A 26720-nucleotide genomic window follows, 5' to 3' on the forward strand; every position below is an offset into this window, starting at 1 on the left:
CAAAAAAGAAAATCAGAAAGTGTGATGGTGATAGATGTCAGCCTGGCAAACTTCCCTATAGGGGGAGGAGAAGGGGCTTTCTCGTAACTTTTAACCCAAAGTTAGTTTTAGCCTAACTTTTAGATAGATAGTGTACTTATCTTGGATGTGGGAGACCCCCCCAGTTTAAGTCCCCCTCCACCTGAGGGAGAGAAGGAATTTGAACTGGGATCAGCCACCTGTCAGGTGAGACCTCTGGGGTACTCTGATGTGGGCTTTCTCAATCTTCCCTGTTGAAGTTGGTCTATTTTGGATAAACAATGAATGAATCATTGGTCCAGAGAGGAGAGAGCATGAGAATGATTCTGTAGCCTGGTGGCTAGAGCACTCACCTGGGAGGTGGAACACCTATGATCCAGTCCCCCTGGTCTAGTGATTTGAACTGGCAGAGTTCTCTGACATCCCAGGTGAGTATCCTAACCCCTGGACTTAAAGTTACAAGGGAGGACCTCCCCTCAGCTTCTTGCCAAAATGGTGTAGCTGCCTAATGCCAAGAGAAGCTTTGCTGCTGAGAATCCCAAGCAGAGAGAGATGTCTGCCTGCAGCCCAATCCGAGCCACCTATCACCAAGAAGGGTGAAGTTTAGCACATGCCCTTTGGCTTGCACCTCCCATTGCCTAGCATGCTGGCTTAGGTGCATCAGAATGGGATTCACAAATCTTTACCCATTCATTGTATAGGGAGCCTACATGCCAAACTCACACTTTGTGAACCCCAGTGACTTTCTAGGAGCCTAAAATTTAGACGTGGCAATGTTCAGTGTCACCACGCCTAATTTTCTTTGTGAATCTGGCTGGGATGATACACTGAGCAGCAGTGAAATAATTTGGAAGGATGGTGCCTGGATAGCAACATGTAAATAGACCTGCCACATGTAAGCACTTGGGGAATAGTACTATAATAGTCACTGACCATGATTGCTTCATGAATGCCTAAAAACTGATCCTGGGGCAGACCTCTTAGGATTGTGTGCAGCATGTGCCATGGAGACAAAACAAGTCAGGCCTGTTTTGCTCTGTAATCCAGCATCTCTTGGCCCAGTCAGCATGTTAATAAATGCATTGTATTCACTTCAAATTTATCTGCTTACCTACCATTAGCATCTCTTTTCAAGAGAAAGTACTTGCTACTGGTCATGACTAGGAGGTGAGATTAAATCAGGTAACATAGCATAAATAAACCCCCTGATCTATCAATTCTGATTATTCTGAGTCTCTGTTGAGTGCTGCCATTAATGATCTGTTGTAGTTTAGGGATTTTGCAGCTGTTCTTGCTATTCAGGGCTGGGTAGAATTCCAATGTGTACTGGTGCTAATACACAAAATGATCTCATTATATTGCAATTTCCAACAACAAATTTCATACAAAACTCTATGGGAAACAGGACCATTCTTAAGGAGTGGCATATACCTGCTTGTTTTCTGCCCTACAGCTTCCAGCAAAGAAATGCCCCATTTAAGGGGAATCCTGCAATATAACTGGACAGTACAATGTTTTTATGCTTCTTGCAAAGTTTATTTGTCTGTTAATATCTCTAATGCATGTAAAAGCATAGAAACTGGTTTTCAGAATGTGCATATAACTAAAACTGATTATTTTTTTTGTTCCACAGGTCAGAATTGAACAGGTGATTGTTGCTGAACCAGGAGCAGTTTTATTATACAAAATATCTAATCTTCTCAAGTTCTATCACCATACAATAAGGTATATAAAATTACTAAACATATTAAGTTTGAACATGCACCAATTCTAATAGAGTTAAAAACACTCCCTCTGTTTGTTCTTTTAAGTTCCGACTGTGCTCAGCAGTGTATGGAACAAAGAGCAAAACACATCCCTGACCTGAAGTAGTAATCAGTGATTTTAATAGAAATCTGTCTCTCTGTTGACAAATTTTCCCATTTACAGATAGATATACTTTGTCACTCTGGAGCACTGTAGATATTAACTTGCACACAAATACACTAAAAGAACATTAAGGTTGCAGAGTCAAACATTCAGAAGTTAGGAAATGCCAGACTCAAGGCTGCCTGTGCCAAACCTTAGCTTCAGCTGCCAAGCACTTTAGAAATCTATGAATATGTACTCTGTGAGATTTTTTTCAGTGGTTTATATCTTGGACAAATGTGGGTTGCTTTTCATGGGAATGGTAAAAGGCACATCTCTGACATAAATATCAAGTCCTTACTCTAAAGCCTGGCACTACAGTTTCTCAGTAAAACAGTTGTAAGAATTTTTTTAACCTACATTAAACAGAATTTTGCCTAATCTTATTCTCAAAATGGCTGAACCATTTTTGCTAAAACTCTGCAAAAGTGGATGTGGAAGACAACCAGAATATTTTTTTAGCCCAAACAGTTAAAGTTTAGTAGTTACAAGCAACTGAAAACAGTCTTATAATGAGAACTGTTTGGCAGCCTTAACTGTCTAATTTGAGAGGTGGTGACTTTGCTAGGGTGACTGGTACTTTGAAAACCAAGCTGCTGGTTTTTTTAAATATGTCACGTTAGCCCCACTCAGATATGATCGTTATTTAGCCAAGCTAGTCTGTAACTTGGAATCACTTTTAGTTTAAATGAAAAACTCATATGCAAGAAGTGTGTAGAAAAGTTTTATGGCATAATGGGTATCAAACAGTTGTGGTAAATCTAATAAACCATTTTTACACTTTCAGTAGCCAAGCATGTGTTCTTTAACACTTTAAAAATGTACAGTTTTGTACAGGAAGATACACATTTACCTGGAAAGTAGTGGGGGTGGAATGATGCTATCAACACATCTTTTTCATTTACATTTTGCTCTGTATAGCAAAACCAAAGTTAAGAGTATTTAGAGACAGCCCATCTTGAAAAAGATAAAATGAAATGTCAGTTTCATTCTGTACTATGTTTTTTGCTATATCATTGAAAATTTAGCATTTTCTCCTCTTTGTTGGCTTTAACTTTAAAACAAATAAAAAATCACCAAGACAAAACCTGAATTGGATGCTTAGGGAGTTCCCTTTTTAACAAAGCTGTAATTCCAATATTATTTTTTTTACTGAATGTGTTACTTAATTTAAGTTACGTGTATGTTATAGCTGAGATAATATCCAATTGTTTATTATTTTGGCTGGTAGTTTTTGTTCTCACTAATCATCCTATCTTACAAATTATCATTAGAATTAATTAATAGGGAAAGCTGTTTCCTGTGTCAGTTCCCTGTTCATTTTCAACTTTTAGACTTGGTCTGATTTTCTATTGACTAAAATATTTGGATCTGTCTTATATTTCTTTCTTGGATTTAACGAAATATTTTCTTTTTGGTTTCAGTGGTATTGTAGGAAACAGCGCAGCCACCCTGTTAACCACAATTGAAGAAATGCATTTGTTAAGCAAAAAGATTTTCTTCAATAGTCTGAGCCTACATGCAAGTAAACTAATGGAAAAGGTTTGTTTCAGAAAGCTTTTCATTTTTTAAAACAAATCCTCCAGTTTTTCCTTAATGTAAGGAGACTAATAGATAAAAATGGTTGTTTACATTTTGTTTAATTATTTTAAAATTGATATTTCATGTTGCTATGTGCTCCATAACACCCAGTAAATGATGGTGGGAGGAATGAATTCTTCTTCATATTATTGTCCTTATGGATTGCCCAACTGTAGACGTGTGCGCACTCCTATGCACTTCTGATCGGAGATTTTTCCACAGCAATGTCTGCAGGTCTGTGCCTGCACACTACACACCCTCGTGCTTCGGATCAAGGGTATATAGGTAGGGATGAACCCACCACCACTCCAGTTCCTTCTCAGCCACCTGCATAGCTTGAGATAGAGTGTTGCAGTATCTGCTAGCTAGGTCCTTAGCTTGACTATGTTCTTTTTTACGTTTTAGTATTTTATCCTTTTTTGTTTAGTTTGTAGTTTTCTTCTCTATTTTACAGCACAGGTTTGTGCTTTCATGAGGGTCCCTCCCCCTGCATATGTGGTCAGGACCCCTCCCCTCCTCTGGCCCCACTCTTGTTTGCTGGCTGTTTTTCATAGGTTATGCCCAGGTCCTTTCCCATCAGCAAGGGATTTTCCAGCTTACTTGCAGAGGCTCACATCCTGTTAAATGTAAGGTCTGCTCTGTCTTCAAAAGCAGATCCAGAAAGCTGAGGGAGGACAGAGTGAAGCTACTCGTTACGAAGCACTCCTTGAGACCTGAGGAATGTATGGGCCACCCATCCATGTAGTCTCTGGTATCGCTTGACTCACCCCATCCTGAGAAGTAGTGCACAGGATCCCCAGTACTGACCACATTTCTCTTCCATGAGTCTCTCCAGATGTTGGAAGAGCCTACTATGAGTATCAGAGCGGGATTTTCTGCCAGTACCAACTGATATTCATGCACTGACATACCCTCCGGTAACTCCGCACCTTCACACAAAAATTCAGCCACCGGTACTGATGCAGATGCTGGTACCCACTTGTCCTCCAGTTCTGACATAGCTGCTAGTTCCTACATCCCTAGCTCTTCTCTTGGATAAAAGGCATGATGCTTCCTCGGACTTGGAAATTTCTGTCAAGGTGATGGAATCCTTCCCATTCCAGCCTCCTTCGGTGGTGTACCCTGATGATTAGATTCCAAGGACTGGTCATCATCCAACCCATCCTCCCTTGCAGGAGCACCTTGGGATGCCTTCCCCTTTGTATGCTCCTCCACAGTATGCTTTTTGGAACCTGGGGCTCCCTACAGTGACCAGTTCTATAGGATGCTGCGATGTAAGAGGAACCATCAAGATGAGCAAGCACCGGTTCTTAGGACCCTTTTCCTCAAGGAGTCCATTTGGAAGAACAAGTGCTAAAGGCAGAGGAAAAGGCACATCCTTCAAACAAATCCCTTGATAAATCCCTGGCTGGGATGGTTTAGTGGAAGTTGGTCCTGCTTTGAGCAGGAGGTTGGACTAGATGACCTTCCATGATTCTATGAAATCCTATTCCTCCGCAGATGAGGTTGTTATGCCTCCTCCTGCATCCTACATTGATGATTTCAGGGTCTTTGAGGAACAGATCAAGAGAGTGGCTGAAACTTGGCAGATCCCCCTAGAGGAGATACAGGAACCCCAACAGTCATTGGTAGATATCTTGCATACTTCTCCTCAAGGCAAGATAGGCCTGCCTATTAATGATGCCCTCTTGTTACCTGCCCGTACAATCTTGCAAACCCCAGCTACCCGCATGCCTCCACACAAGAGGGCTGACAAGAAGTATTGTGTGTACCTTTTCTCCCACCCTACCCCAAACTCTCTGATGGTTAATGGGGTTAACAAAAGGAAAAGACTGCGCTGATCCAGATCAGCTCTTCATGACAAAGGACTCAAATGCCTGGATCTTCATGGCCATAAATTAATCTTTGGCTGCACTACAGTTCAGACATGCCTTGTCAAAATACATGAACTATAGTAAACTTTTTCATCATATTGACCATCTACCACAAGCCCTCACCTCGAAGTGCCAGGTGACCACCAAGGCTTCTCTGTAAGCCTCTCTTGAGGCAGCTGATACAGCATCCCGCTGTATGGCAGTGGGCATAATTATGCATCAGCCTTTAAGGCTGTAGTCCTCTGGTTTCCCTAGGGAAGTACAAAACATAATGGAGGATCTTTCCTTTGAAGGGCTCATGCTCTTTAGTGACAACATGGACAACTCTCTACTCTCTCTAGGGCAACATTGAGATCCCTAGGCATCTACATCACTACTACTACTACAAAAGTAAATGTAGATCACAGAAAGCCCAATAGTCTCTCCCAGTATAGTATTTCACCTCCCAGAGATTGACTGAACCTCCCAGAAAGAGGCTAGGATCCACAAGAAGGGGCCATCTTCCTCTGTTGCCTCCCAGCTAATGACCACTCCCAAGTGGCCATTTTGACCCATTGGTAAAGTCATAAATCACTCTGTTTTGGATCTTATACTGCACCATCTTACCTTCCATCTACACAATGGGGACTGCCTCTCCCAATTCCTACTGTTCTGAGAGGTCATTACTTTGGACAGGTGGTTTACAGAAGTCGTTTCCACAGACTATTCTATCCAATTCAATTCCACCCGTCTCACACTCCCAGTCCCTTTTCAGCAACTCATCTCTCAAGGGTCTCTTAAAACAGGAGGGTACAATCTCTTGTATTCCCCCATACTTCATCAAAAATGTTTCTATTCCAGATGCTTCCTAGGGTCCAAGAAAAAAGAAGAATGGAGACTGATCCTGGATCTCAGGACTTAGAACACATTTTTTTCATGTATAGTGATTCAGAATGGAAAACCCCGAAGCAATAATTTCAACTTTAGGTTTGGGGGACTGGTTCATCATCCTTGACCTCCAGAATGCATGCTTCCATGTGGCTGTGCATCTGTCCCACAGATACTTCCTGCAGTTCATTGTGGGCAAAGACCACTACCAGTACAGAGTTCTTCCTTTCAGCCTTTTGACAACTCCAAAGGTCTTTGAAAAGGTCCTCTCAGTAGTTGTAGCCCATCTTTGATAGCGGGGAATAGTCATATTCCCCTACTTGGACAATTGACTCCTCAAAATTTGCTCCTTTCAGAGATTCAATTAACAAGGCCCTAATCCACTTCCAAGCACTGAGCCTTCATTTCAATGCAGAAAAATCCACAGTGACACCTGGCTAGAATATCAGCTTGATCGGAACCACCCTGGATTAGACAACCAGCCTGGTATACCAGGTTTGTCATGTTGTGCAACCTCATTTCCTCAGTGCAGCAGAGCCCTCAGACCATAGTCTTGCCTTCAATTTCTAAGCTATGTGGCCACCTGCACATTCATAATATCTAATGCCAGGCTCCATTCTTGATGTCTCCAGAGCTGACTTAGAACCATTGTACTCCCAACAAGCACTGCCTGTCCAAGCGAATGTTGGTCCCTCAGAGTCTCCTCAAGTCCTTCCACACCTTGAGGGATTCCTCAGTTTGTGCGGGAGACACATTCTCTTTCCCCACAAAAGTCATTACCACGGAAGCCTCATTGTTAGGTTAGGGAACTCATCTTCATGGCACAAGGCAAATGGACTTCAGAGAAGTCATTCCTTCGTATCAACCTATTAAAACTCAGGTGATTGGGTACACATGCCTTCATTTCCTACCCAGGAATGGGGGGTCTCACAATAAAAGTTATGATGGAAAACAGGACAACAGTGTACTACAGAAACCACCAGAGAGGAGTAAAATCCCAGTCCTTATGTGCAGAGTCAGTACAACTTTGGAATTGGTGCATGCTGTGCCAAAGAGATATCTCAGCAGCTTACCTTGCAGGTATGGAGAACGTATAGCAGATACCCTCAGCAGACTTTTCTGTCAAGATCATACATGGGAGCTGAATGATCCTTTATTTAGAAACTTCTGTGTCTTCCCTGGCCATCTCAGAGAGAGATCTTTTTGCAACACTGTCCAACATGGAATGCTGACTATTCTTCTCAAGGGGAGTTCTTGGTGGTAACTCTCTGGAAGTTGCCTTTCACTCCTTTGCCTGCCCTCCAACACCAACCGTGAGGTCCTGAAATTGAAACAGAAAAGAGCATTAACTTGCCCTCATTGCTCCATCATTTTTGAGGCAGGTATGGTTTCTAGACCTGATTTGCCTGTTCCTGAAGCCACCTCTCCACTTTTCCGTGTTGACAGACCTATTAACCCAGGAGTATGGCACCATAACCCCCTCCCAATCTCTCACCATTACACTTCAAGGCCTGGCTCCTCGATGGCTCTTGGGATTGTCCTATTGAGGTACAATGGGTTTAATAGCAGAAATATACTGACTTACAGAAGTAGAAGCATTTCCAGTCCAGCCCAGAGGTCGTTGTCCTCATCTGAGTTACACTTTCCTGAAGCTCCTGACTATTTGTTCAGTTTAAAAACTCTGGGTTTGTCTTTGAGCTATATTGAAGATCCCACCTGCGTGGTCATTAGTCGTTGACCTGTCAGCTGAAGGATTTTGTCTTTGTGCATCCCATCACTGCAAGGTTCCTCAAGGGCTTATCTAACCTTTTTCCTCCCATTGAGGAGCACGCTCTATCCTGGGATCTTAATTTAGTTCTCAGTATCTTGAGGAAACCTCCTTTTGAGCCCATGGGGAGATGCTCTTTGAAGACCACCTTTCTTGGCGCCGTCACTTCCACCACAAGGGTAGGAGAATTGGGAGCACTGATGGTTGATCCACCGGATACCATATTCTACTGGGTCAAAGTGATTCTATGTCCCCCATTCTCAAAGGCTCTTCAGAGTTCCATATCAAAACAATCAATTACAATTAAAATGGTTAAAGGGGTTAAAAGGATTAAATGGTTAATGCGGATTAAACCAACCACTAACTGCTCAGGGTTAGGAGGAAAATTCCCTTTATTAGCAGGTTATTCCATAATTATCTCTACGGGGTGTTTTTCACATCCCTCTGAGGCATCTGGTTCTGTTTCCTGTTGTAAATTACTGTGCCCAATTATCACCCTAATTGTGAGCTCAAGTGTATGTTAAAGTTCATAAGATGTCACAATAATCTATAATAACAAATGTTTATGGGAAAAGATATGAGAAGGGGAGACACTGTAGTAGTCCAAACAAAACCTACTGAAATAACTCAAGAACTGTGTTAAGACCATGTTTGGTAAACAAGGAAAGTGTGGACCAGAAATCAGTGAACCAAAATTGGTGTCAGAAACTAGGCCTAATTAGTGGACAAAATAATAAGGGGATGGCTATATTTCTCACTATTCCCTTTATGGGTCCTGAAAGAAAGAGACTTTGGGAGAGAAATTGGCTACTGGAGAGAGCTTCACCATCATGGCTGTCACCCCTGCCATCTCCTGGGACCATGGGCTTTTGTCGTCCTGATCTTGAGAAATGTCCTGACCAGACTGGGCCAGAAAGAGCGACCAAATGACATTGGAATTCAGCTGGAGCCAGTAGAGGTGGCAAACACCATCTGGAATGAAATGGAATCAGTCTTTAAAAAACCACAGCAACAGCAGCGGCTTTAGCCCATCTCAGCTAGCTTCTTCTCTTTTTCCGCAAAAGGACAGATATTATCATCTTTGTTACCATCTGAGACTGTCAAACAAGGGAATCTGAGACTGTCTAAAAACTCTAGCTAAAGAGAATAAGAGATATTGTTAAATGGAAGCCTTATATAATGCTTTACATTTCAAATGGTTTAATTTGTTTTCTTCCTTTTCTTTATTTTTTAATACGAGGCTAAAAGGATATTTAATGGTGTGTTTGCCATAGTACTAAGAGAGTGAGGTCTCTATACCAAACCGTGGACCTTGTTTAACACAGTTTAATGTTGGGCAATGACTGGGTCATGTTAACACATTTGGCCCATATATTCCATTTAAATTAATATAACACTCATCTCATAAATGGACCGCTGGTCTGATCCGGTATAGCATTTCCCGTGGTTCAAATCAATTGTACATCAATTAAAAACATGCAAAATTGATGCCATAACTATCTACTCTGATTAATTTCCATAAAATAATAAAGTGCTTTATTTAGTTGTAACTAATTTTCATAACCTCTGTAAAAGTTTAAAAACGAGACAATCAGCTAAACATTTATACTGGAGCCCTTTGTTGGTTTTAAGTTAGTGGTGAATGTCATTTTTTTTATTAGGAGGGATCACAAGGTTGTTTTTAATCATCCAGTTTTTCATTAATGTGCTTCAAAACCAGTGTGTATGTGGAAGGGAGGGGGCTTCTATTCTAGTCATAGCCCTACGTTTTCACCAGTTCATTACATTGTGCTTATGTGCATGTATCAACACACTGAAACTGTTTCTAGAAAAGATATGGTTTCCAGGGAAGATTATAGCACTAGAAAGCAGACTGTTGAGCTTACAGTATGCCTTTGCTAAGGATTCAGTGCACGTCACCTGGCATGCACACTTGAGAATACTTGTTTGTAAAAGTAATATGTGCTTATTGTTTCTAGATTGTTTAACAATTCCCCTTATTTCTCCATTATTGCTTGAATTATGTAGTTAAATGGAACTACTGTAAGATCTTAAGTCTCTTGATTGTTAAGCCTGTTTCAGAGGATATTGACTATTCATTCTGTATATAAATGAAATAAAATTAATTTATAAAGCAATTATTAAACTCACTTTAAAAACTGTTTAGGAATTACCAGTAAGCAATTACTAAACTTATTTTTTGTAATTTAAATTAACCTTTTTTTTTTTATTTAGACTGTTTTTGTATGAGAACTAGAAATAAATCTGGTCTGGTTAAATAATATAATTTTGATAATTTCCCTTGAAAACTTAATTTGTTTGGGATAATTTGAAAGTTTTAAACAGTTTATCTGGAGACTTTAAATAAATTACAGTTTTGATTCCTGAAGCTGTTTTCTTTTTAAAGGACCTCTCAGTTTTTGTTAGTTACTGTTCACATGCCAAATTCCAGATGATTAGACCAGTGCTGTATAAATTTGACTATGCTCTATAAATTTGATGTAGAGCTCTAATGCTGAATTAGAAATGTACTTTTGCTGTAGTGTGGGAAATAATGCAGAATGACTGTCTAGATTAAAGTCAGACGTCAAGTCTCACAATATAGATGCAGTGTCTGCCTACTTTGACAGATATACGTTCTATGTCTAGTTGGCTGTGGAGAGAACAGAATCACATTTGAGCAATGCTTGGTCTTGAATACTGAAGTGTCCCACATTGTACTGTTAAATAAAAAGTGTCACTAGTACCTAGAGCTACCCAAGTGTGTGTTTCTCAAAATATCATCAGTTCAGGAATCTCGCTCTTTGGTTCTTGTGCATTCAGTACAAGTTATGCCAGAAAACTCCCAGCTGGGGTATGTTTACACTGCCGGGGACTTGGGGATTGATCCAGGAAGTGCTATCTGGTCGATGCCCTTAATCCACCTCCCCGAAAGAAGTAAGGCTGCGTCGACTGGCAGGCATCTCCTGTCAACTCAGCGCAGTGAAGATGCCGCGGTACGGCAACATAAGTAAGTTTATGGGAGAGATGTGCAAGCTACGTTACACCCAGAATATTCCAGCCAGTTCTTTCTAGCTGTGATCAGCCAATAAAGGTTCCCAGCAGATTCAACCAACGCAGTTCCAGACCTTGCTGGAATTCTTTTTCTGTTTCTTTCCTGCTTCTGTTCAGGCTTCTGGTTTAGCTCCCCAGGAGCTGTAATACTGTACATCCATAACACATGTAGAGCCTCAGCTTGGTGACTAAAGATAAGTAAATCCTGGCCTTTGGAAATTACAGACACTGCAGAGTCGCCTTGGTTCCCCCAGACCTGGCTTGAAGCATTGACACTTATGGCAAAGGTTGGTAGCAAGTGGTCTTCTTCACAGCACATCAGTTGTGTGGGTTTCTCCCTCCCCACTCAATACCAAAGAGTGCCAGCTAAGGACAAAAGCCTATACAGGAGCTCAGTCCCAGGGAGTCTTCCCCAAGCCTCCTTGGCTTTTTGTATGTTGGAATTAACAGATTGGCTAAGCAATAAGGACTTTCCCAGCACTCCTGGGTTCAGTGCATTAGCACTGTAAGAACAGTGTGTTGCTGGGGTATCATTTCTTACACTTCCATAGGAAGGAACTTCCTGAAGGATGATGCACCTCCAGCATCTGTCTTCTCCATGCCTTCTTGGACTCAGTGTATCAATGCCGGTGGAGCAGTTTAGAGCCGTAGTCAGAGTTATTCAATCCCTAGGTATCCTCCTTATGGCTCTGTTGGCTCTGTGCTGGCAGATCAAAAGTGTAGGAATTTTGGACTCTTCCTCTGCTATTCCTGTGGTTTCGTACAGAATAACAGGACATCTCAGAGTCCTCTGGGTATCAGCAAATAGAACATCATGTGGCTAGTGGTATTTGCACTGTTGAAAAGAGGTAAACTAGCTCCTTGGGAGTATTGGCATATCATTGCCTTATTGGCTTTTTGTACTGGTGTCATTAAAAATTGGGCACCTTTAGTAGTTTGAGCTGGTTTTGTATGGTCTCCCTGCACATTCAGTGTTTGGTTTTAAATGCCTGATGTCTTAGAACTGTGATGCTTTTGCACTGTATAAACTTAGACACTTTCCCCCCTACTCTGCACCTGCCTGTGTGTGTTCCCTTGACCCACTGTAATGCGAAGATTCTGTGGCACTGGTTCATACAGGCATTCCCATCAAAGATTCTGACACTTACATCAACCAACTTATTCAGTGAATAACTTTCACATGCCCTCAACAGAGCTGAGATTACTAGGTCCAGGCACAGGCTGCTTCTCTCAGTGCAGTTAGCATCCTTGCCTCCTGGTGTATCTCAGCAGGGATTTGTTAGTACTGGGGTCTTCTGGTGTGTAGTGCATGACATACTGATGCCTTCAGTAAACGTTCTGCCACTTCCTAAGGTTTCTTCATCGGTGTGTGTTAGACTTTGTTCTGGTTTGGTATGACCTGGGCTCCAAGATTTTCTTCTCCAGCACTGTAGGGCAGTAATTGGTGCATCAAGCCAGTCAAGCACCATTTCATTTGCAGGTAGTTGGAATGTTTCTTGATGTCTCAAGACAGCATCAATATTTCTGGCCTAGTTGGCATATGAAAGGTGCTCTGGCTCTTCATTGCTCCCATATCTACAAGCCATGTGGGAGACCAGTTCAGCCTTGTACTGTAATGAAACTCAAATATTTGGGAACTCCTGTCCACGACCTATTGGTGAAAACGTGCTTGAATTCCTGTTAGGATACATTGCCCCTTACATTTCAGATAACATTATTATACTTTTTGCTTTCAGGTTGCAGAATCTGTTTATGAATAGTCTGAAAGTATATCTTCTCTCTATTGCATCGCCATCAGGATCCTGGAATTACTGAGTTCAAATAAATGACTCTAACGTTCCAACATTACAGAAGAAACATTTGGAATATGAGCTCTGTATGTATGGCTCATCTCCAAATTTATCTTCCAGATTAGAGATTGAAATCTCTCCACTCAAACAGAGGGAAGCTCCAGAGCTAGCTGCCAACATTGAGATGGAATTGTGAATACTGAATCTCATTATCTCAACTGGTCTTGTAGTTCCCATGGCACACATCCATTTGTCATCCTAACTGAACTATGGATTCCCAGTGAAACCTTGCATCACAGGAAGCTTATTGCAGCTGGCTGACGAACAACCTCAGGGCCTCATTCTTGTACAGTCATCAAGCCAAAGCCCCAGTTTGGGATGGGTTTTCTTTCTCTGCCCATTCAATTTGTATTTTACATGAGATGGGAAAGGGAGCCCTCACTGAGCATTTCAAGCCCAGGAAACAGCAGCTGTACATTAGGATAGTGGGCATAAAAATAGTCTTGAATGTATTAAGGACATTCAGAGATCTGGTATCCAAAAATATGATCCTGATCTCAAACCAACCACCAGACCATCATATGCCACATCAGCAGGTAAGAAGACCCAAAAGTTCAGTGAATTGAATAACTTCCTACTAGCACCAGATCAGTGTGACTCTCAGATCTACTGCAGATGACCGAAGCAAATCTCTATTAAGGATTTATACTGCCACCTATCATCATAGTATCTGAGCACCTTCCTGGAGCCTCTGGCTCTCCTCCCTTTTGGAAGTAAAATCTCTTTCAGGGGTATTCTTTGGCAGGTGGGGTTGAGTTTTTGTTTGGCTGACTTGTTTGTTACAGGCTTTTAAAAAAATGTATGTATTTAATTGGTTACTTAGTTGGGAATGTTTGGGTAGATGTAGTCAAAGTTGTCATTTTAGCTATGGTGGAAAGGTTTCCAAAGAGGAAGGTTTTATTGCAGTGTGTCCTAAAATAATCAGACTATAGATTTGCCTAATCTCCTCTAGAACAGCGGTTCCCAACCTTTTCGAGTGTCCAAACATTTCACAGACCACCACATGCTACTAGTTTTATTTGAAATTGTACATTTCCTTGGTGAGGATGTTGGGTTTTTTTTCCTGCGGATCCCCAGTATTAGCCTCGTGGACCACCAGGGGTCTGCGGAACACAGGTTGAGAACCGCTGCTCTAAAAGCTTGTTCCATAAGTGTATCACCTTGCCCAAACATTTTGTCCTCAGCTTTCCTGCATTTAGTCCTGGCCTTTGTGATCTGCATTACCTCTGAGGAGCCCAGCTGTCTTGGATAAGTTTAGAATCTGGCATTGGATGATCACACATTGCAACTTGTTCCATCCCAGTGTCAGGCTTTCGCTCCTTAGGCATGAGATCTCAGAGTAGGTGGCTCATGTCCTCTCCTGGTCTTTCCAAAGCATCTACCAGAAAATCTTGCATTTTTAAGTGGAAAAATGTTGTGATGTGGTCTGAACTGATCTACGTGAATACCATTACTGGATTTGTTCACTAATCACAAGAAAAGTATTCTATTTAAAGCTCTCAGGAAATCAAGATTGTTTAAGTTGGAATATGGTTGTTTCCCCTGAATGTTGTTTAGGTTGCCATTGATAAGTTTCTAGAGTCCCTATACATTTCATTATAATTTCAGGTGGAATGCTAAAGTAGAAGAACACTTGGGCTATACTCTATCAAGAGGAATAGGATTTAAATTTTCTATTTGTTCAGTCAGTTACCAATAGCTGGTGGGTATTCACAGTGCCTTAAATATTTCCTAAATGTAAAAATTCTGAAAGTTTGTGTGCAAGATCAGTAAGAAAGAAAAATTGTTCTTTCTTAACCAGAATACTACCCCTTTTTGGTACTGGTTTTATTCAAGAAAGTTCTGTTATCCCAGCCTCGGTGAGGTATTTGTTGCAGTCCCATTGCTGGATTTTGTCCACTTGATAGCCTCTATTCCTTTGACTATTTCTATTCCCCTAGAGACTGTACAAGATCTCTAAATTATTTGTCCATTATCAAGAGCTGTATAAATAGCATGATGGGCTATTGACTCACTTCCAGCACTTCAAACTTCAATAAAATGACTTAAGAAATTTATATCACCTTTCCTCTCAGTTTTAGCTTACAAGACAGTAGAGATCTTAATTTTGCCAATTTCTGAAGCAGCCATGACGCATGTTGCTGAATACTAACTTTAATGCTAGATATAATTTGAGATGCTGAGGGAAGATGCTAAGATTTTGTTTATTGTCAGTAAGAAAGAAGTAGGATTGTAATGCTGCGAGTCACAGGCAAGTATATTTTGGAACAAGTTATAGATCTGTCTAGTGTCAAAATATTGAACTCCATCTCTGCTTGACTGTGCATGACTTTACCAGTAGCTGATTGGTATCTACTAACATGGATACATACTGCTTATTATTTCCTGTGAATATAACACAAGTAAGGAATAAACAATCTGTTGTCTAGGTTGAACTCCCACCACCTGATCTTGGTCCAAGCTCTGCACTGAATCAAACACTCACATTGTTACGTGAGGTTCTGGCTTCCCATGACTCATCTGTTGTGCCCATGGATGCTCGTCAAGCTGACTTCGTACAGGTATAGTTTGTACAGTTCATTTGAGCACAGAAAAATATTTAGTCTCAATGTACAAAATACAGAAGAGGCATGAATGTTTCTTGTCCTCAGCTGTTTTTTTGGGCTTCCTCTTGCCCTCCAGATTTTAACACTGATAAGATTGTGGCTTACAAAAATGGATAGTTATAGTACAGCATGGAATGTCATATCGCAGTATTCAAATTATATTATCCTATTAAATGTGTTTAGTATTTATTAAGTATTAAATATATATTTTTTTCAAAATAGCACATATATACTGTGCACGTATGCTTGGTCCTGCCTCCGTGCGGTGGGATGGATTAGATGACCCCTTGATTCTATGAACCACCAATTCCTCCTCCAGCTAGGGTAAAATCTGTTCTTTTCAGGTTCTTATACCCACCATTCTGGTAGCTGATTACCTACTGGCCAAGAGCAATTTTCCACTAGATCTCAATAGGGGACCACTCATTTCTTTTTATTCTGCTTTGGGAAATAAATAGATGTTAGAGGCAAAATGGTCATTACCCAACAAGTCTTAAGTCTCATGAAACATTTTTCCCTCTTGTTCATATTTCTCTTTAGGTTCTGTCTTGTGTGCTAGACCCATTATTACAGATGTGTACTGTGTCTGCTAGTAATTTAGGCACAGCTGACATGGCAACCTACATGGTAAATTCACTTTATATGATGAAGACTACCCTGGCTCTCTTTGAATTCACTGACAAACGTCTGGAAATGTTACAATTTCAGGTAAGGGTTGTCAATAAGTAGAAAGCTAATCTCCTATTGTTCTGTATCTGGTAAGCTATGAACAGCAGACATAACCAACATTTTCAAACGTGAGTGTCTAAAGTTTAGGTTTTTAAATCCATATGTAGGCACCTAAATGAGGCATTATTTTCATAGGTGCTGGGCAACCCTACTCTCACTGAGATCAGTGATAGCTGAAAGTACATAGCATCTCTGAAAATTACACCTCTTTTATTTAGGCACCTAAATATTGATTTTAGGAGCCAAATTTCAAGCATCCAGATTTAAAAATTTTGTCCTATGGTTTTTATCTGAATGTAAACCAATATAAGTGAAAGTATTTATTATTCCAGTCACTCTAATCTCTTAAAATAAACGATTTCAGATACTTAAAGAAAATGGAAGTGTAAACACCAATATACAACATCTCTAATGATCAAAGTATGGTCATCAGTCAGTGAATTTTTTTTATCTCCTGTCTCTGAAGCATGAGGGATGGCCATTGCTGGAGATGGGACTTTGGACGGGGACAGCCAGGGCTCTGATCTGTCACCAGGCATTCTTTCTTTCAGGTGCTTAGCTGGCTGGTTCTTGTTCACATGCTCAAAATTTAACTGATTGCCATATGTGGGGTCAGGAAGGAATTTTCCCTTAGGTCAGATTGGTAGTGACTTAAGGGTTTTTCATCTTCATCTGCAGCATGTGGATATGGATCACTTGCCAGGATTATGTGGGTATAGCTCACTTAACCATTTCTCTCCCACTGAAGGGGCCTCAGGCACTGGTGCACATCAGTCCCTCCTGTTCTCTGTCTGTGGTACATAACAGTCTGGTCTCCTGTGGGTTGTAATACTTTGGTCTAAATTTGATTGTTGGGTTTAGTTTGCGGGTGCTGGGTGGTGCCGGTGGCCTGTGGTATACAGGAGGTCAGACTAGACCATCTGGTGGTCCTTTCTGGCCTTAAACTATGACTGAGAGTAATCAAATTATGTTTCCCTGAACATGGGGATATATCTATGGTAGGATTAGGTGTTAGCTTTTTTCCCCTAATGCTTGTTTTTACTTAACATGCCAAAATAATATTTTACATATTATAATATTTTGAAGTTAATAAGTAATGTTAACACTATCCACAGTTTGCTAAGACATTAAAATATATGCTTTTTACATTATTAATTTGGGAGACATTTGGCACAACCCATCTTCCGATATATAGGTTCCCTATACTTGCAATTTTGTACTGCATCCCAGGTCCTGAAGAGGCTATATTCCCATCATTTGTGTTTTAAAATGTCTTCCAACAGGAAGCAAAATTACAAAAGGTTTCTTTCGACAAGTTTTTAATGAGTGACTCTCCTGTAATATTTCTGAGGGTTGTGGAGGTTATTCCTTACCTCTCTCCATTATCAGCACTATGCCATTAGCATTAGAAACTGTGGAGCTTGAAGTTGGCCATTTAACTAAATTTTAAAAATCTAGTTTGTCTAAAACCAAACTAGTAATATGTTCTTAACATAAGTCTGGAATCCATTTATTCTGCAATTCAAGATCTAGACACTAGGTGGGAAACACTTGATGCTAACTCAGATTCGTTTTCTGTAACTTTTCACAGTTAGAACTAAATTAGAAGAGATATTTTGAGGTCATTCAAAAGAAGGTTCTTCGAGTGCTTGCTCATGTCAATTCCAAGTAGGTGCGTGTGCGCCGCATGTACAGTTGTCAGAAGGTTTTTCCCCTTTTGGTACCCATTGGGTCGATGCAGGGGCCTCCTGGATTGGCACCTCTGTGGTGCTGTATAAAGGGCCTGCAGACCTACTGCCTCTTCAGTTCCTTCTTACCACCTGTGACAGTCATTGAAGCTCTTGCCTTCTGTCATGTCGGCAAGCTTTCCTCTAGTGGCAACAGCAGTTGATTCTGTAAATAGTAGATTAGATTAGAGTTAGTTAATTCAATATTAGTAGATAGATAAATTTCTGTTTTGGGGCCCCTCCCCCCAACCAGTGTTAGATCCCAGAAACCAGGGCATGCCTCAGGGCCAAGGATTTAAGCCACGCCCGCATAAACCTATGCCCTGCCATAAACCTATGCACAGAGGCGATCCCCACAAATCCTGCCTCAAGTGCCTGGGGGTGACCCATCAATCACACTGGTGCAAGATCTGTAGAAGCTTTTGTCCTCCGACCAAAAACGATAGGTGCATTAGACTGAAGCACCTCCTCATGGAGGCAGCCCTCTGCCCTCAGTCGGGCTAATCCAAGTTGGCACCCTGTACCTCGGTGCGGCGTGCGCCGGCCTCTCTTAGAGAGGCTACGGTGTCGAAGAAGGACTCAGCACTGAAGGAACCATGGTGCTGGCATTCCCTGGCACCAAAGACCTGGCACCAGTTGCACTCTCCGGTGCCTAATAAGAGGAAGAAGAAAACAGACAAAGGGCACTCACCTATGATAAAGGCTGCAGGGAATGGTGATAAACATGTGCGTCCTACAATGGGGCACCAGGCACCTTCCCCGCCAGGATTGTCTCTGTCAACTTCGGTCCTGCAGAGAACACCGTTAAGTCCAGTACCAATGGGCTCACCCATAAGGGAGAGCAGTGTGGAAGAACTACACTCTCCTTCCACCGTGGACACCTTTGAGATGGCTAGGGTCCTGATAGCCATGACAGCACAGCAGTCCCCAGCCAGAATGGAGGAGCAGGACCCAAGAAGTCTAAAGGGAAGCCTCCCATGATGCAGCATCAGTCACTATCCCCCCAGCACTGCTCCCTGGCACCGTCCCACTTGGCACCACTGTGATGCCCATGCTCTGACTCTCATTCTTCCAGCTCAGAGGCAGAGTCCTACATTTCCAGGCAGAGCCAGCACCAGTTCCAGGGATGCTGCTATAGGCAGGAGGTGGGACAAGTCCCCTTCATGGGACCTTGACCAGCGCAGTGGCAAATGCCTACGCAGTGGCCCTTTTGGACTCCGTGGGCATACCACCAGATCCAAGGGTCCTCGTCCAAGTGCAATTCAGTCACCTCTCAAGCAAGGGCTCCTCGGTCACCAGGAGTCTGCTTATCTTGCAGCACCGAGGTGGGTGATGATTTCAGCGCCAAGCCGCACAAGGGCTTAACGGGGTGGACATCAGCACCACGGCGGACTTCAGCACTGAGGCTGGTGACCCAGTATAGGAAGAACCCTGCATACTAGTTGGTCAAGAAGACCCGGGCTTCCTAGGATGTTGTCATTGTCAGGGGAGGACAAAGTGGTGGTGAGGATGTCCACAGGACCACCTCCAGTGGACAATATGGCTCACCAAAAACTGCTGAGAAGGGTGGTCAAAAAGCTGGGACTCCAAGTGGAGGAGGTGTGGGAGTCGGAGGACCCTATGGTAGGTATCTTGGCTCCCGAGGGCCCTTCCAGAGTAGTTCAGCCTCTGAAAAAGACAATCCAAGACACTGTGGCAAACACTAGCCTCTATTCCCCTACGGCTAAGGGACTAGAAAGGAAATACTTTGCCCACTCTATAGGGCAGGAGTGCCTTTTTACTCACCCACAGCCGCGGTTGTTGGTGGCAACAGCAAACAACAAGGAAAGGCAAGGGCAACAGAGATTGACACCTAGGTCAAAGAACTGAAAGAAGCTGGATCTCTTCGGTAGGAAGGTCTACTCCACCGGAGGGCTTCAGCTTCATATGTCAGAATTCAAGGAGTTGCTCCTGGCTGACTCAAACAGGAGTTTGTGGCAGTTGTTGAGGAATCATAGAGTTGAAAGGGACCTCAGGAGGTCATCTAATCCAACCCCCTGCTCAAAGCAGGACTAACCTCAGCTAAATAATCCCAGTGAGGGTTTTGTCAAGCCGCAGCTTAAAAACCTCTAAAGATGGAGATTCCACCACCTCTCTAGGTAACCCATTCCAGTGCTTCACCGCCTTCCTAGTGAAAAACTTTTTCCTAATGTCCAACCTAGATCTCCCCCACTGCAATTTGAGACCATTGCTCCTTGTTACGTCATCTGCGACCATTGAGAACAGCCTAGCTCCATCCTCCCTGGAACCCCCTTTCAGGTAGTTAAAGGCTGCTATCAAATCTCCCCTCATTCTTCTCTTCTGCAGACTAAACAAGCCTTGTTCCCTCAGCCTCTCCTCATAAGTCCTGTGCTTCAGCCCCCTAATCATTTTTGTTGCCCACCGTTGGACTCTCTCCAACTTGTCTACATCCTTTTTGTAGTGCGGTGCCCAAAACTGGACACAGTACTCCAAATGTGGCCTCACCAATGCCGAATAGAGGGGAATAATCACTTCCCGCAGTCTGCTGGCAATGCTCCTACTAATGCAGCCCAATATGCTATTAGCCTTCTTGGCAACCAGGCCACACTGCTGACTCATATCCAGCTTCTTATCCACTGTAACCCCCAGGTCCTTTACTGAAGAACTGCTGCCTAGCCCATTGGTCCCCAGTCTGTAGCTGTGTATGGGATGGCATGGCTATCGCAAGGGCTTCACTACAGGCTGTGTTGGACGTGGTGGACTCAGCCATATGGACAATGTCATTAACAATTGCCATGAGAAGGAGCTCATGTCTGTTGGTGTCAGGCCTCCCCCCAAAGGTCCAACAAACCATCCAAGATTTGCTGTTTGAAGGTTTGGGGCTGTTTTCAGAGCAAACGGAATCCAAGCTACACAGCCTTAAGTTTTCCAGGGCTACCCTGAAATCCTTGGGGCTGCACACACCAAGCACTAAGAGAAAGCACTTTAAACCTCAGCCAGCCTCATGGTTCTATCCTGTGCAACAGAAACAGGATTATTCCAGAAAGAAGGGCAGGAACAGCAGGTGCAGGACGCCCCAACCGCTGTCTAATCAGGGTTGTAGTTCGGCCAGGCAGCCCTCCAGCTCCAAACAAGTGTGTTAATGGTGTGGTCAGGGGGCGACACACCAGACTGAGTGCTGGATCTTTCCCCATTTTCTGAACTGACCATCCCATCTTTACCGAGCATGGACGCTTAGGTCCTGCCCGCACGGTAGAACTAGGATATTCTCTCCAATTTTCCTCCTTCCCACCTCCCATCCCCCTTCTCCATCCCTCTCCAGGGACCCCTCTCACAAGCAACTCCTTTTACAGGAGGTGCAAGAGCTCCTACAAGCAGGAGCAATAGAGGAGGTACCTCAGGAGCTCAAGGGGAAGGGATTTTACTCCCACTACTTCCTAATCCCAAAAGCAAAGGGGGGTGTCTCAGACCCGTCCTTGACCTGCAAATCCTCAACAAGTTCATGAAGAAACAGAAATTCTGCATGGTCGTCTTGGCCGCCATCATTCCCCCACTGGATCCAGGGGACTGGTATGCCGCCCTCAATTTGAAGGACGTTTATTTCCATATCGAGAGAATCCCTTCTCACAGGAGGTTCCTAAGATTTGTGGTAAACCATACTCATTACCAGTTTACGGTCCTTCGGACTGTTGGCGGCTTCTCAGGTTTTTATCAAGAGTATGGCTGTTGTCGCCGCTTTCCTAAGGAGACAGCACATACAGGTGTTTCCATACCTAGATGACTGGCTGGTCAAGGGTCACTCCAAGGAGCAAGTAGAAGCTCATGTCAACCTGATCAGAACAACCTTCAACAAACTAGGGTTGCAGTTAAACATGCCTAAGTCGACTCTGTCTCCTACCCAGAGAATAGAGTTTATAGGTGCAGTCCTAGACTTGATTCAGGCTAAGATGCTCTACCAGAGTCCTGCTTCCGGACTATGTGCTCCGTCATAAAGGACTTGAGTCTCTTTCCCCCTACAACAGTGCAAAATTGCTTAAAACTCCTAGGTCACATGGCCTCCTGCCCATACATAGTTCAGCATATGAGGCTGTACCTTAGATCTCTCCAGGCTTGCCTGGCCTCAGCTTATCAGCCAAGCAGAAACAAATTGGACAGAGTAGTTTCACTCCTGCTCAATTCATATATTCCTTTCAGTGGTGGCTCAACGCTTAACTGGTGAGTGCAGGAGTCTCCTTTTACAGACTGCAGATCTCTGTCCCTGATCACAGACGCATCCGAGCTGGGATGGAGAGTGCACCTCGGGACTTGCAGGACTCGAGGCCTTTGGTCTCCGGCAGAGATGTTGCTTCACATCAACGACAAGGAACTGAGAGCGGTTCGCTTAGCATGCCAAACTTTCCTAGCTCATCTAGAAGGAAGATGCATGTCAGTCGTGATGGACAATATGGCAGCAATGTTTTATATAAATAGATAGGTTATAGAATCATAGAATATTAGAGTTGGAAGGGACCTCAGGAGGTCATCTAGTCCAACCCCCTGCTCAAAGCAGGACTAACCTCAGCTATATCATCCCAACCAGGGCTTTGTCAAGCCTCAGCTTAAAAACCTCTAAGGATGGAGATTCCACCACCTCCCTAGGTAACCCATTCCAATGCTTCACCACCCTCCTAGTAAAAAACTTTTTCCTAATGTCCAACCTAGACCTCCCGCCCTGCAACTTGAGACCGTTGTTCCTTGTTCTGTCATCTGCCACCACCGAGAACAGCCTAGCCCCATCCTCCCTGGAACCCCCTTTCAGGTAGTTAAAAGCCGCTATCAAATCCCCCCTCACTCTTCTCTTTTGCAGACTAAACAAGCCCAGTTCCCTCAGCCTCTCCTCATAAGTCCTGTGCTCCAGCCCCCTAATCATTTTGGTTGCCCTCCGCTGCACTCTCTCCAAATTGTCCACATCTTTTTTGTAGTGGGGGGCCCAAAACTGGACACAGTATTCTAAATGCGGCCTCACCAATGCCGAATAGAGGGGAATAATCACTTCCCGTGACCTGCTGGCAATGCCCCTCCTAATGCAGCCCAATATGCCATTAGCCTTCTTGACAACCAGGGCACACTGCTGACTCATATCCAGCTTTTTATCCACCGTTACCCCCAGGTCCTTTTCTGCAGAGCTGCTGCCCAGCTCGTCGGTCCCCAGTCTATAGCTGTGCATGGGATTCTTCCTTCCTAAGTGGAGGACTCTGCACTTGTCCTTGTTGAACCTCATTAGATTTCTTTTGGCCCAATCCTCCAGTTTGTTTAGGTCACTCTGTATCCTATCCCTACCCTCCAGGGTATCTACCACTCCCCCCAAGCTTCCTTGGCAGCTTTCATGGCTCAGGTCCCTATGTAGGAAATCTGCAGGGCCGCAACCTGGTCATTGATCCACATGTTTATCTCGCATTATGCCATTATTCAGCAGGCCGGAGACAATGCAGCATTCGGCAGATCAGTGCTTCAGTCAGTGATTGTGAACTCCGACCTCTTCACCTTGGGTCAGCTTGGGAGTCACCTACTTGAAATCGACATGAGAAAGCACTCAAAGAAGAAAAAATGGTTATCTACCTTTCATAACTGTTGTTCTTCTAGATGTGTTGCTCATGTCCATTCCAAGACCCACCCGCCTTCCCTTCTGTCGGAGCCAGCTGGCAAGAAGGAACCAAAGAGGTGGTAGGTCGGCAGGGCCTTATATACAGCGCCATGGAGGTCCCACTCCAGGCCGCCTGCATCAACCCAACAGGTACTTCTAAGGGAAAAATCTTCCAACAACTATGCACACAGCATGCAGACATCTACTTGGAATCAACATGAGCAACATATCTCGAAGATATGAAACGTTATGAAACATAGGTAACCGTTTTTTACTGATTTTCAGATAGACTAGTGTAGAACAGAAACATTTATTGGAGGTGTTCATCAAGAATAATTTTCTGAATAGGAAAATGGAGGCCTTTGAAAGTGATTGGTGATTTCAATATTCAAATATTAAACTTTCCTGAGAGATCAGGAGGGAAAGATATATTTTTATTATATTCTAGTTTCTATGTATTCTTTAGAAAATAATGATCCTTCTCTTGAGATATCAAAGGTTTGTAGGATACTTAATAAAGGTTCTGTATGTAAATTTGACTCTTTGTACTGTAATAGAAGTTTTTGTCTCTTACGTAGACCAAGAGAGAAATAAAGCAAATTCAGGATTATATATTTAAAAAAAAAAAAGTTTTCTCACATCTTTCTAAGGCCACTTAAACCTAAAAAAGAAATTTGCTGCTCCTTTTGGTTGAATTGACTGGTTTTGGTTCTTTGTTTTGATCTCCAGCAAAGTTTCAGTTGTACAAAACTGTAAAATGAATCTGTGAATATAAGGCATTTTTGATGTCTTATAGGTAATAAGGAAGCTTTTTCTGAAGATGATAAAAGCAGAGCTGACACTTATACAGCTTTTCATTGTTTAATTTTTGAATAGGCGCTTGTGGTTAACTCTCTTTTAAATACATTAAATTATGCCTTTTGAATCCAGTACTGATTACCTAACCTGGCTTAGGTTTCAGTTTTATTTTCTTCATGAAATCATAATAGTTTTTTTTTTTTTTTGGTTTGATCACAAATATGTCTTGCACTCTTCAGTATTTTCAACAAGAATTTGATTATTTCTGTCATGTAGTTGCAATGAATTATATCATTCTAGTTTTGATATTTTACTATAACTTTTTGAAGTTATCATTAAAGCATTAGTATTTCTGTCTTTCATGGCTGTGGATTTTTCAGATTTGAAAATTTAGGCCATAGTATTACACTGTGGGCAGACCCATGTGTCCAAGTCAAGCTCCACTGAAGTTAGTGGGGTTTTATCTGGGCACAGGGTCTGCCTGTGTGGAGCTCACTGCAGGATTGGGACCTCAGCTTTTGGCAAAACATCTTGTTTCACTGATCTCCCTGATAATGCAAAATAATCCAGATCCAAATCAGTTTTGCATAATAAACCTTTTAAAGATATAAATCACAGTCATTTTTTATTCTTGGTTTTCTGTGTGATTTGAAATTTAAAACAAATATGCTGAATATATTTTTCACTTCTTAAGTGCTCATTCTCCTTTTATGCCGAGTTGATTTTATGGGTGGTTACTAAACTCCCACTTTATAACTTAAGAAGAACTTGTATTTAACATTTCTTTAACTATTTCTTACCCTCCAAATTTCAGATTGAAGCACACTTGGATACGCTAATAAATGAACAAGCTTCCTGTGTGTTAACTAGAACTGGTCTAAGTTGCATATACAAATCTGTGCAGCAGCACAAACCAGAGCAGGTAAGCATTTACTTTTTTAATGTAGTACTTAGTTTTATCTTAAATTGTTGAAAGTGTGATGGTATCTGCTCTCTGCTGTGGTTATTCTAACTTTAGGACAGAACTAGCATGACCGAAAAAAAAAAAAAGATTTTACTATCTGTTGAAAACTGTAATTATAGCTCCTGTTCACGCATCTTTTTATGTAGCTTATTTGTTTTACTAAAGGTATTATTACATTCCTTTTGCCTTCAGCCATATTTTGTCCTTTGTCTTTTAACGTCAGTGAACACAAAATTCTCCTAATAGGTTCCTATGATTAAAAGTGATTAAATAAGCATATGTTTGGAGAGAGGGTAGTTTATTGTGTTGTGGAAGTGGATACCTAGATTTAGGGTTCTTGTTTCGAGAGAGTGAGAATGAGAGTGAATGCCCCAACTTAATGGGGAAATAATTTTAAACACACATTTTTTTAAACATGGCAATCCCCATTAAGATGCTAAATTTGGTTTCCTGGTCATCATAGGCCCACCCCTATTATAAACCTGTTTTCAAACTTTTGTTCTAGATAATACCGATTCCATTAAACAATTTATAAGACAGCAAGACTGGTGGGGACTATGGTGATGTTATCTGAGACAACGGAAAGGGAGGACAAGGTGGTTTGGGAGTTTTAGCTATTTTTTATTTGAAGAAGTGATGGGAAATGATAAATGGCCTGTTTTAGTGAATGCATTACTTAACATTTTTTCCTGTTTTCCTGGACCTATAGGTGTAGTTGTTAACAGTCATAACAAGTAGTCAGACATAGTTCCTGCCCCAAAAAGTTTACTCTAGCAGTGGATTACAGTAAAATCTTAATATAGGATTATTTTCACGTTTTATCCACTTTTTTAAAATGCTGCTTATTTGGTTACCTATTTTTAGGGTCCCTTGGCAAACTTGCCTAGCTTGGATTCAGTGTCACTGAAGGCTGCAATGGTGAGCTTTTTGCAATTTCATTTTAAGCTGTGTTGTTGCTATGACTTTTAAAGGAGTACTGATAAAGTTATAAGCCAAAATAATTTATCTAAAAATCTTTTTGTTTTTGGAGCTTAATGTCTTAATTTCTTCTATAAACATTTTTCAAATTCATTCATAAGCTTCTGAGGTAAAACACATTTCAAAAACCATGCATAATATACTGAATTAAAATTGTAGGTATGTACTATGACAGAAGGAACTTCTAATAGAATTAAGCCGAATTGTGCATTTGGTTATGATCGTGTGACCCTTTAGCTATATTTTCATTTAGCTATAGATCTTAACAAGTCAATTATACTGTTTGGAAAAGAAAAATGAGCATTTATCTTATTCAGAAATGATTAAAGAATAAAATGGGGCGCTTTGATACAGATGGTAACGTTTGATATTACA

General features: G+C 42.0%; 1 protein-coding gene across 1 annotated transcript in view; it reads left to right on the top strand.

Moving 5' to 3' along the window:
- Positions 1-26720, top strand: part of COG6 (component of oligomeric golgi complex 6) — an 86800-nt gene that overhangs the window by 50498 nt on the left and 9582 nt on the right. Inside the window, exons 12-17 of the mRNA XM_067563048.1 lie at positions 1652-1743; positions 3351-3468; positions 15350-15481; positions 16067-16234; positions 25218-25325; positions 26232-26285. Of these exons, the coding sequence (XP_067419149.1) occupies positions 1652-1743; positions 3351-3468; positions 15350-15481; positions 16067-16234; positions 25218-25325; positions 26232-26285 (672 nt within the window). The remainder of the gene's footprint in view (positions 1-1651; positions 1744-3350; positions 3469-15349; positions 15482-16066; positions 16235-25217; positions 25326-26231; positions 26286-26720) is intronic.

This window comes from Emydura macquarii, unplaced genomic scaffold (assembly GCF_026122565.2).
Source record: "Emydura macquarii macquarii isolate MOO-44397 ecotype Brisbane River unplaced genomic scaffold, CSIRO-AGI_Emac_v2 contig_2473, whole genome shotgun sequence".
Classification (NCBI taxonomy): Eukaryota; Metazoa; Chordata; order Testudines; family Chelidae; genus Emydura; species Emydura macquarii.